This window comes from Mustela nivalis (assembly GCF_964662115.1).
Source record: "Mustela nivalis genome assembly, chromosome: 4".
In the NCBI taxonomy this organism is placed as follows: Eukaryota; Metazoa; Chordata; class Mammalia; order Carnivora; family Mustelidae; genus Mustela; species Mustela nivalis.
Genome location: NC_139023.1, coordinates 88,382,305 through 88,395,165, shown reverse-complemented (window position 1 = coordinate 88,395,165; position 12,861 = coordinate 88,382,305). Strand labels below are relative to the sequence as shown.

General features: G+C 33.9%; 1 protein-coding gene across 1 annotated transcript in view; it reads right to left on the bottom strand.

The window, feature by feature from the left end:
• Nucleotides 1-12,861, bottom strand: part of PRDM5 (PR/SET domain 5) — a 217,792-nt gene that overhangs the window by 58,801 nt on the left and 146,130 nt on the right. The window contains exon 13 of the mRNA XM_082728454.1: nucleotides 12,359-12,452. Coding sequence (XP_082584580.1) covers nucleotides 12,359-12,452 — 94 coding nt within the window. The remainder of the gene's footprint in view (nucleotides 1-12,358; nucleotides 12,453-12,861) is intronic.

Genomic DNA, 12,861 nt, shown 5'->3' with positions numbered 1-12,861 from the left:
TTGTAGTTCCACACAAATTTTAGGATTATTTGTTCCATTTCTTTGAAGAAAGTTGATGGTATTTTGATAGGAATTGCATTAAATGTGTAGATTGCTTTAGGTAGCATAGACATCTTCACAATATTTTTTTTCCAATCCATGAGCATGGAACATTTTTCCATTTCTTTGTGTCTTCCTCAATTTCTTTCAGGTGTATTCTATAGTTTTCTGAGTACAGATTCTTTACCTCTTTGGTTAGGTTTATTCCTAGGTATCTTATGGTTCTGGGTGCAATGTAAATGGGATCAACTCCTTAATTTCTCTTTCTTCCGTCTTGCTGTTGGTGTATAGAAATGCAACTGATTTCCGTGCATTGATTTTAGGTCCTGACACTTTACTGAATTCCTGTATGAGTTCTAGCAGTTTTGGGGTGAAGTCTTTCTAGTTTTCCACATAAAGTATCATATCTTCTGCAAAGAGTGAGAGTTTGACTTCTTTCTTCGCTGATTCGGATGCTTTTTATTTCTTTTTACTGTCTGATTGCTGAGGCTAGGACTTCTAATATTATGTTGAATAGCAGTGGTGATCATGGACATCTCTGTTGTGTTCCTGACCTTGGGGGGAAAGCTCTCAGTTTTTCTCCATTAAGTATGATATTCACTGTGGTTTTTTTCACAGATGGCTTTAATGATATTGATGTATATACCCTATATCTCTACACTGTGGAGAATTTTGATCAAGAAAGGATGCTGTACTTTGTCAAATGCCTTTTTCTGCATATATTGAGAGTATCATATGGTTCTTGTTCTTTCTTTTATTAATGTATTGTATCACATTGATTGATTTGCAGATGTTGAACCAACTTTGCAGCCCATGAATAAATCCCACTTGGTTTTGGTGGATAATCCTTGTAATGTACTGTTGGATCCTACTGGCTAGTATTTTGGTGATAATTTTTGCATCCATGTTCACCAGGGATATTGGTCTGTAATTCTCCTTTTTGAAGGGGTCTTTGTCTAGTTTGGGGATCAAGATAATGCTGGCCTCATGAAACGATTTTGAAAGTTTTCCATCCATTTCTATTTTTTGGAACAGTTTCAAAAGACTAGGTATAAATTCTTCTTTAAATGTTTGGTAGAATTCCCCTGGGAAGCCGTCTGGCCCTGGGCTCTGGTCTGTTGGGAGATTTTTGATGACTGCTTCAATTTCGTTACTGCTTATGGGTCTTCCATTTCTTCCTGGTTCATTTTTGGCAGTTAAATGTGCCTAGGAATGCATTCATTTCTTCCATATTATCGAATTTACTGGTATAGAGTAGCTCAAAATATGTTCTTATAATTGTTTGTATTTCTTTCGTGTTGGTTGTGATCTCTCCTCTTTCAGTCATGATTTTATTAATTTGCGTACATTCTCTTTTGTTTTTTGTCAGTCCAGCCAGGGGTTTATCAATCTTATTAATTCTTTCAAAGAACCACCTCCTATTTTTATTGATCTGTTCTACTGTTCTTTTGGTTTATAGCTCTTTGATTTCTGCTTTGATCTTTATGATTTCTCTTCTCCTGCTGGGTTTAGGCTTTCTTTGCTGTTCTTTCTCTAGCTCCTTTAGTGAATGGTTGGGTTGTGTATTTGAGACTTGTTTCTTGAGAAAGGTTTGTATTTCTTGTTTCTTGAGAAAGGTTGTATTGCTATGTACTTTCCTCTTAGGATCGCCTTAGCTGCATTCCAAGGATTTTGAACAGTTGTGTTTTCATTTTCATTTGTTTCCATGTATTTTATTAATTCTTTAATTTCCTGGTTGACCCATTCATTCTTTAGTAGGATGCTCCTTAGCCTCCACATATTTGAGTTCTTTCCAACTTTCTACTTGTGACTGAGTTCTAGTTTCAAAGCACTGTGGTCCAAAAACACGCAGCGAATGATCCCAATCTTTTGGTACTGGTTGAGACCTCATTTGCAACCCAGGATGTGATCTCTTCTGGAGTATATTCCATGTGCACTATAGAAGAATGTGTCTTCTGTGGCTTTTTGATGGAATGTTATGAATATGTCTTGATACCTATCTAGTCCAGTGTGTCATTTAAAGCCTTTACTTCCTTGTCGATATTTTGCTTAGATGATCTGTCCATTTAAGTGATGGGGGTTAAAGTCGTCTACTATTACTGTATTACTGTTAATGTGTTTCTTTGATATTGTTATTCATTTGTTTATATAATTGGCTGCTCCCATGTTAGAGGCATACATATTTCCAATTGTTAGATCTTCTTGTTGGATAGACCCTTTAAGTATGATATAGTGTTCTTCCTCATCTCTTATTATAATCTTTGGTTTAAAATCTAGTTGTCTGATATAAGGATTGCCACCCCAGCTTTCTTTTGATGCCCATCAGCATGGTAAATTGTTTTCCACCCCTCACTTTCAATTGGGAGGTGTCTTTGGGTCTAAAATGAGTCTCTTGTGGACAGCATATCGATGGGTCTTGTCTTTTTATACAATCTGATACCCTGAGTCTTTTGTTGGAACATTTAGCTCATTTACCTTCAGGGAAACTTTTGAAAGATATGAATTTAGTGCTATTCCAACACTAATATATTCTAAATGATCCCTCTTTTTAGAGTCTTTATTTCACTACTTCATTTGGTTCATGATACTACATTCTAAGACCAATGTCACTCCCTCACTCTTCCCTCTGTGCCTCTATCCACCCTCTGACAAACCCTGACATAACCATTATAGCTTTTGCATTAGAAACTAGGGTCTTTGATATTTTTGAAAAAAATACTTAAAAGTAAATTATAATACTGTCAATGAAAGTCAAAACGGATATTTTCCCTCTCTCTCTTTTAAGTTGTTATATGCACTTGTCACTAACCTCCCAAATCAACCAGGGGAGCAAAGTACAGAAAGAGAAAAAAGAATAGGAAAGAAACACTACATTCACACTGATGTGATCAGTGTTCAAAAATTATCTGAAATGTAAAAATAACATGAAGAACAAAAATCATGTAGTTCAAGACTTTACAAATGACTTCTTAGGGAAAATGTAAGGCTCTGAAAGTGTGATGCTGAGACTATCATCAGATTCTACACTCTGTGAAGATTCTACACTCAACTCTTCTGTGAATTCTTAGTTTATCCGCAGGTAAGAGACCATTCAATATGACCTAATGTTAGTAATTAACCACTTAGAAAATAAATATAGCAAAATAAGCTTCCTCTCAATACAGGCAAGTTATCTTATAAAAATGTGATAAACATGCATTAAATTTTCATTTGTGTTCACAATGACTTTGGTAATTGTCTATTTTTATTTATTAATAATTGTCATATTGTCTTATTGTTGTTTATAATTATAGCTACCATTTTTATAATTTTGAACAAATATTCTAAGAAGAATGAATAAATTCCTTTAGAAAAAGAATTAGAAAAACAATGGCTAAAATCCAAGTATAACCAAATTATACTATACTTATTCTTTATTTCTAAGCTGATCACACATATTTACTAAAAAAAAAATTAACTATTTCTTAAGACAATGATTTATTACTATAGCCAAACAATAGTGTGCAAGCAAGCCTAGAACAGAAGGGCCAACACAGCCGGTATCTATTAACACGAAAAGTTGGTTGGAACTGTAGGCAAGTAATTAACCTTCTGGCCCAGAGCTTTAAAACCCCAAAAGCAGTTCCTAGAATTTCTTTCATAATTTATGAACAACTGATGGAATTTATGTCACAGTGCATGGATTCCCTTGCGGAATTAACCCCAGCTCTCAATGACCCTAAGAAGCTATAAACCAACAGGAGAATGTGCTCTACTATTTCGGCTGACCCACAGAGTGCCATCCCTGTCACTGTAGCAGAGGAAATCGGATGATAAATTACAGAGCTGCCTGCCAGGCACAGACCTAAACATTTCACCTTCAATGATAGCAACAGCAAAACACACTACATGCATCCTCAGTCACCCCAAACCAGCCATGTCTGACAGCAAACCCTCCTCTATGTTCTACAGATGATCTATATTCTGCTGCTAAAGGTTATAAAAAGATGATGATGATGACACTGGGAACAGAAGGTCAGACCATATATCAAGGGAAGTTGCATAACTGTGGTTAAATATGGGCAGGAATAAGGAAGACAAAGCAAACAGCAGCCGTGGCAGCAACAGCTCACATATCACATGCACATACTGTGCTAGGCACTGGCAAGGTTTCTTGACATAGACTTTTCATTTGTTCCCCAAAGCAATGCCATGATGCTGGGACTCTTTTTCTTTTTTTTTTCTTTTTCAAGATTTTTATTTATTTATTTGACACTGAGAAAGTACAAGCAAGGGGAAACAGCAGGCAGAAGGAAAGAGCAAAGCTGACTCTGCTAAGCAGGGAGTCCCATGTGGGGCTCTATCCTAAGACCATGGGATCACAACCTGAGCAGAAGGCAAATGCTTAACCAAGTGAGCCACCCAGGCATCCCCACTGGATCTGTTCTTACCCCTGTTCTTTAGATGAGGAAACTAAGCTTTGAAAGGTTAAGCAATTTACTATAAAGCTCACACAGGGAGGAAATGAGTAAAATGGAATTTGAAAGCCTAGCTTATGACTCCAGGATCCACACTTCGGATATAAACTAGGTATTAAATACCGAGAAGTGGAGATAGCTGACTTTGTAGTGGGAAAGTTTCTCCATAAGTGGAATTAAATAACAAACTACAGATCTCGGGGTTCCAAGTCAAGATTAGTAACCTCAACTGATTGCTATATCAGTAAGATACTATCATCAAAAATTATGGAAAGAATGTATATAATTCTACAGTAAGTTCAAGAGTAACAGTAAAAATCAGAATGGAATTAAAAATACTAGCAAAGTGTACACTGAACAAAGTTGAAGCCTTAGTTTAGCTCTAAAGGAACAATATACAAGTAGTGTACCTTAGCAAATCACTACATTTTGTGGGTTCAATGAAGAGACATGAACTAGAAATTTATGAAATTCTTTTCTATTTTAAAAGTGAAGAGTACTGTATTTTAATAATCTATAAAAGCAAACACTTTTAGAGAAAAGCCTTGAGCACACTTGCAGTGCATGTTCTTATTCTAATCATCTAATCATGAAGAATGAATGGATTTCAGAAGGTAAATACAGGGTTTGTAAGAGATAACATTTTCAAAGTTAATGGAAAAAAACCCCGCAAAGTTTTGCCAGACTTCACCATAGCAGTACAAAATGGAGGTAATCGGAAGGAGAGAGAAAAGGAGGGAAAGAAGGTGAAGTGAGGATACAACTGGTTGATTACTTAAGGTAGTAAAGGATAAAACCAATCAAAATGTGAATTGGAGAAGTTTTTAAAATTTTTTTTAAAGCACTCTTAACAAAAAATTACAATAGAGATATCAATACTAAGACTCCTCCCAGAACTAACAGCAGTAAGCCAATAGCTATGTTCTCACTGTCTTATAGAATGGCCATTAGTCAGGAACCAATAAAATAAGACCTGTTCTGAGAAAATTCATATGAAGGAAACTGCCTTTAATCCTCCACAAAGCAATACCATCACTATACTAAATAGGAAATGATAAAAGATACCAATTGGCAAACTGGAAGGAAGAAACACAGACAGGAGTCCTGTTTTCTCTTCATAAAATGTAATGTTATTTGATGTTATACAAAAGAGAGAATTACCTTCCCAAAATATTGTTGGACACTTTGAATACTACAAAAACAAAATGAAATTGGCACCTTCAACATAATGGGAAAATCATAAAAAGAATATTATCTCTATAAAAATCCTATCACATTGCACTGTATTCAATGTACATCCACTCACTAAAAATCCCAACTACCAATAATCATTTCCTAGAAATTTAAAAAAAAAAAAGTAATCCGTCCAACTACATGACATTCTGAAAAATGTCAAACTATATAAACATCAAATGGTTTTCTGGAAAACAAATCTATGGAGACAGTAAAATGATCAGTGGCTGCCAGGCATTGAGGGTGGGGGATAAATAGGCAAAGCACAGAGGATTTTTAGGGCAGTGAAGTACTCTGTATGATATCATATTGATGAAGACACATTACACATTTGTCCAAACCCACAGAATGTACATCAAGAGTGAACCATAATGTAAGCTATAGACTTTGGGTGACTAAAATGTGTCAATGTGGGTTCATCAATTATAACACATATCACTTTGGGGATGTTGATAACAGAAGAGGGTATACATGTGGAGGAAGGGAGTAGGTGGGACTATCTCTGGATCTTCCCCTCATTTCACCGTGAACCTAAAACTCTAAAATATATAGATGTTTATATCTATATTATTATAATTATACACATAATATGTAATTATATATATTTTTATATATGTAAATAAATAATATTAAATATATTTATATCCATTTATAGATAAATATATTCTAAAAATAAGGCAAATCTAAAAAATAAAGGCAAAAAATCTGGAATTAAATTTAATTATCATTTTCTCTGTATGTTATTGCCCCCTATAAAGGTGACTCAGGAGAAAATGAACACGTGAATGCAAAATACACACACACACACACACACACACACATACCCCTTCCATTTCACTCTAAAAGATAAAATTTTCATACTACTAAAATATGTGACTTTTAGAATTCCATTGGTCTTTTATACTGGAGACTTAAAGAATGTGTGTAATTCTTGTAATTATAACAACTGTGTAGTGGCTGTTTAGCAAAAAAGAAGAGATAATACAAGTATAAAATAAAACAGAATAAAATAAAATAGTCAAAAGATTTGGGTCTTACTACCTTGACTCGATAGGTCATTTACTTCTCTGAATCTCATCTTCCTTAACTAGAAAATGAGAATGATCTTAGAAACCTATCACACTTACTGTGAAGGATTAACTCAGATATTTGAAAGAGCATCTCTCCTTCAAAAAAATTGATTAAAAGCCCGAGACTGATCTGCCCTGCCCTTCAGCTCAGAATCCAGTCATGGAGCAGATATGCAAAGTAAGTATGATATCATAACTGAAAAGAGATGTTTATATATAGTAAGCAATGGAATCCCTAAATCTCTACTAGATGAGAGGCTATGGAGAGCAAGAGACTATAATATCCTACACAATTGTTTGTAATTATTCCAGTTCCTGTATAGTGGACCTTGTCAAACAAAATGGATAGGGTATTTGTCAGGACCAATTTCCTCTACCTTTTTTCTAATAAGAATTTTAAAAACTAGGCAAGTCCAAGTTAAAACGAATCATGGTAAGTTTTTAGAGGTGGTTGGCCAAATATTGTTCTTTATTCCTTCATTTAAGCATGGTAATTTTACATATATTGGTGAGCTAAATCTTAACTATTAGTTAACCATGACATTAACTGTTATTTATTATACAACTGTTTACAACCGATAGCATGATAAAGCAATGGGGTAAAGAACAGAAAGGAGAGCAAAGGGCCCAACTATATATTTATAAATATATAAATATAAATATTTATAAATATATAAATATATAAATATAAATATTTATAAATATATAAATATAAATATATAAATATATAACTATAAATATTTATTTATAAATATAAATAAATATTTATATTTATAAATATACAGTATATACATATTTTATATAAATATATAAATATATTAATATATTAAATATGTATATACTGTATATTTATATATTTAGTAAGTTTTTTCTTTGATTGTAACATTTCTCAAAGTGAATTCTATGATTGTATAGTTAATTTATGAAAAAATGATTTTATGGTCAATTAAATTTAGATTAAAATCCAGGACTTCTCGCTATGAAGCCAGCATTCTTTCCACCACCCCACAGGTACAATAATTGTTTGTAGTTTCTTTCATTTATTCAAGAAGCATTTGCTAGTTTCTTTCTCCATGCCAGGCATAGTAAACGAGTTATCAGATATGGGCAGAGAACTTACAAATGACTGAAGAAGTATGAGCACTTGGAAGTGTGCTGTGTTGAGAGAAGTACAAGACAGAGCACACCCACCTAACGTGGTGGGAGTGAGGGATGGTCACGTGACATATCATGGAGAAAGTTACATTTACTTGTAGACTTGGGAAAAGTGAAAGATGCCTAATAAGTGAGCCTGGAATGTCAAATGGAAGAGGAATTAATAACTGATGAGTCTCGTGACAAGTAAGGGACAGTCATTTTGTAGAAAGCCAGGGTAAACCACGAGATTTATAGTCGGATAACAGCGTGACTGGGTAAGCCTTACCAACTCTTTAAGCCTTCTTCTGTAAAAAACAGATATACTTTACAATGTATTTAAAAAAAAAAAAACTTCTACAGACTCTACGCCAATAGCAAATTTCATGGAATTCTCTTTTTGAGATGACTAAGCATGCCGTAATGAAGTTCTGCTTCTTCAGAAGAATCTGAGTTTTCTGAGTGACATGACTCTAAGTGATGAAACAGAACAATAGAAAGTCTGTTTATATTTAAAGAATAGAAGTCTTCCTGTTGAAAGAACTAGGCTTTGAGGGACATTCGAACAAGATGTAAGCTGTGAAGCTGGATGTTCAGGAAACAGTTCTTAGCAGCACTTGGCTGGCATATGCATACACTCATTTGTTCTTACTGGAATAGAACACTCCCACTTTTAATTACGAAAATTTTTAAACAGGCAGAAAAATTGGAAAAATAGCACAATAAGCCATATATATCCTCACTTGGGTTTAATGTCACCATATTTGCTTCCTCACTCTCATTTGTCCCTTTTTAAAATATATTTTTGCACTTCTTTTTGCTGCTTCATTTGAGAATCAGACGTAGAAACATGTCATATCTAAATAATTTATTTTTTCTTATTTATTCTTATTTAATTTTTAAGATCTTATTTATTTATTTGACACAGAGAAAGCAGGAGAGCACAGGCAGGGGGAGCAGGAAAGGGAGAGGGAGAAGCAGACTCCCCACTGAGCAGGGAGCCCAGGTGAGCCTCAATCCCAGGATCTTGGGATCATGACCTGAACCAAAGGCAGACGCTTAACAACTGAGCCACTCAGACATCCCAGATCTAAATAATTTAGCATAAATCTAATAATAGCAGGTACCTGTATAATCATAATGTTAATATATTTTAAATATCTTATTAGACAAGAAACTTATTATGTGAAGACACAGAAAATCTTCAAGAAAATTCAAGTTGTCCATATTGATAATAAGAAGAAATAACCAGTTAATGATTTAGCATTTAACCTCTAAGGCCTTTATATATAAATATATTATCCTTACAAAAATATACCATTTTGTTTTTGTAACTTATATTTCTTTTCATGGTAACTAATACATGATGTACTAGTATATCATATTGCTCTTATTGCTTACAGTATATTCTAATTTATAGATATACCGTAATTTATTTAACCAGTCTTCTCAATGTTGAATTTGCAAGCTCTATTTCCATTTTTTTCCCCACTGTTATCAACAGCTCTTCAAGGAACAGGAGACTGTTCTTTTTTTTTAACAAATTTTATTGCCTATGATCTTCTTATGGACTTAGAAATCAGGCATACTATGGGTTTATGCCTAATAAGGAAGATAAAAAGCCAAGGACTACTTTTGATGTGACAAGGTAAATTAAACTTTTAAGAGGTTATCCTGGAGAACATTACAGTTTAATTTTAAGAAAGAAGTTGGTGAGAAACACATAGTTCAGAATTTAAAACACCACTAAAAATAATTTTTCCAACCAAGTCCTTCTTTCAACATTTATTAACCAAAAAGTTCTGGTTAATCAGGAACACAGACACCTAAATGCATTTTTTCCAACAAAAATGCATTTTTCAGGGTAATACATTTTTTAAAAATCCCGTGATTATTTATGCCAGACAACACCATAGTAAATTAGCTCCTTATCAACAGTCAATCAAGATTATGTTTATAAATTATTAAAGTTTCAGTATATTTAATGATTTAGGATCTTGATAAACTTGAAAGAAAGGAAAAGGAAAGATATTGAACATAATATTCTCAGGATGATATCCTGTAAGAAGGAAAAACCTAAGAAAAGGAGAGAACAATAATATAAGAAATTATATCAATCACTTGTTTCTTCTATACAATCAGGACATGGTGCCAAGTCTCTGGCATGATTTTAAGTCCACCAGCCCTTGACATGGCTCTCTACCACTCTTTTCCATTTGCTTCTCTCTTTTCTTTTTGTTGTTCTCTGCTTCTGTTTTGGTCCCCAAAACTTCACTTTCCCTGGATACTTCTAAGCAAGAAGACCTCCCTTATCTCATTAGGATATCCATTATTCTACATCCATCCTGTATAATGTTTGATATGTTCTAGGTTATAGGTTTCATTTAAAAGTATTGAAGAGGCCACGCTAAGATTACAAATACTGCTTTGATGTTATGTCTTTTAGCTTTAGCCAAAAAATTTCCAGAATAAGAATTCATGTTCCACTGCTGTCCTTTCCTCTGCCTATGTGTAATAACTGTACTATTGATTCTTTGGCCTAAGTAAGCTAACATTTCCTCACCCACAAAATAGTTACTATGCTAGACTTCTACTGCCTGAGGTTCTGGGAGTACAGCGATAAAGTCAAATACTCTCCCTCTTGAATAGGAAGCTTCAGCAATGTAATCCAGTTACATTTTATCATGTACAGTCCAGCTATTGAAAACCATTAAGATTCAGGTAAAATAATCTGGCTATCAATATTTAGAGTATTTTTTCAAGTTTTTTCAAGTATGTCTCTACATGATAGACAAAATCCAGACAAGGTTCTGTCAAGAATATTTAATTGTTTAAATATATTTGCTAATGACATATCCAATTTGGGATTAGTATCCAAAATATGCTAAGAACTCATACAACTCAAGACCAAAACAACAAATAATCCAATTAAAAAATTTGCAGAAGACATAAACAGGCATTTTTCCAAAGAAGACATCCAGATGGCCAACAGACACATGAAAAGATGCTCAACATTACTCATCTTCAGGAAAATGCAAATCGAAACCACAATGAGATATCTCACATCTGTCAGAATACCTAGTATCAAAAAGACTAGAAATAACAAGTGGTGGTGAGACTGTAGAGAACGGGGAACCCTCGTATACTTATTGGTAGGAATGTAAATTGATACAGCTATTCTGGAAAACAGTTTGGAGGGTCCTCAAAAAAACTTAAAATGGAAGAACCATATGATCCAGTAATTGCACTTCTGGGTATTAACCCAAAGAAAACGAAAACACAAATTCAAAAAGATGTATGCACCTCTATGTTTACTGCAGCATTACTTACAAGGGCCAAGATATGGAGGCAACACAATGTAAATATCTATTGACAGATAAATGGATAAGAGAAATGTGGTATATATACACGATGGAATATGACCTAACTATAAAAAGGAATGATATCTTGCCATTTACAAGAGTATGGATGGACCTAGAGGATATTAAGCTAAGTAACTAAAAGACAAATACCCTACAATTTCACTTATATGTGGAATCTGAAAAACCAACAAACAAAAAAAACCCAAATACCACCACCAACAACAAAAAGTCAAACAGACTCATAGATAACTAACTAGTGATTGCCAGAGAGGAAGGTAGTGGGGGATGGGTGAAATAGGTGAAGAAGATAAGGGAACAAACTTCAGTCACAAAATAAATCACAGGGATAAAAAGTACAGCGTGAGAATATAGTCAATAATACTGTAATAACTTTGTACCGTGACAGATGGTATGTTAGACTTATCCTAGACTTACCATGGTGAGCTTTTTATAACGCATATAATTACCAGATCACTATGTTGTATACCTGAAACAAATATTCTATGTCAACTATACTTCAGTTAAAATTTTTAAAAAGAATATTTAGTTCTTTATTCAGGCTTCACTAGGGCACAGCCCTCTTTCATGGGAGAAATTGCACAAAATGTCAGAAGAAATCAAGGGAGGATCCCTTTAGGAAGTAATCCATGGCATACCGGACATCATGGTTGCATCACCCTCATATCCAATAAAATCCTACAGCGTCCAGGCAATATTCCAAGCACTTTCTAAATTTAAAAAAGCCACATTTGATGTCAGTTAAAGGAAGGAATTTTGAGAGGAGGCCCTTAGCCTTCTATAAAAAGTCAAACTGCTATTCCCTATTCCTCTATTAGAACAGAATATACAGTAAATCACAATTATATCACAACCAGACATTAGCCAAATTATTTCCATTTCAGATATTTAACTTAACTGAGAAAGTAAACTTATTTAAAATTTTTTTCCAGTAAGGAACGGGGTTCTATAAAATTTGAAGGAAGAGAAAACAGCTAAGACTATATTTCTGGTTTTAAAAGAATGTGATTTAAGTTGTTTTTATCACCAATTACAATCTACATACCTGTGTGGCTACGGATATGAACTCTCAGTGTACCACTGCTGGCAAATTTCTGGCCACAATATGGGCAGATTTTCTCCTTTTCTCCTGTATGTGTCTAAATGGAAAGGAATAAAAAGGGTCGAGGATAAATATAAAGAATTAGGTAAAAATGATTAAGTGCCTCTGACAATGGTAAATCCTTTTTTTCCAGGATTATGTTTCATTAAAATGATTTAGTATCACAATGAGATTTTAAACAATTTATCATGAGTATTTCCACTGGTTCAGAAAAAAAAAAAAAAAAACAACAACCCAAAACCTTAGACTCATGCATTAGTGCTAATTTGAAAATAATTCTGCAGTTTACTTTTTAAGCCTTTATGGAGCCCCCAAGTAAAAACGATTAAGTTATACAAAACCAGTATATGCTGGCAAAACCACATAATCAAAATGGGGTTACAGCTGCCCTTGACTGCTGCCAAGAAACACTTCCTTAGAAGCATTTTTCACATTCTTTGTGTGTA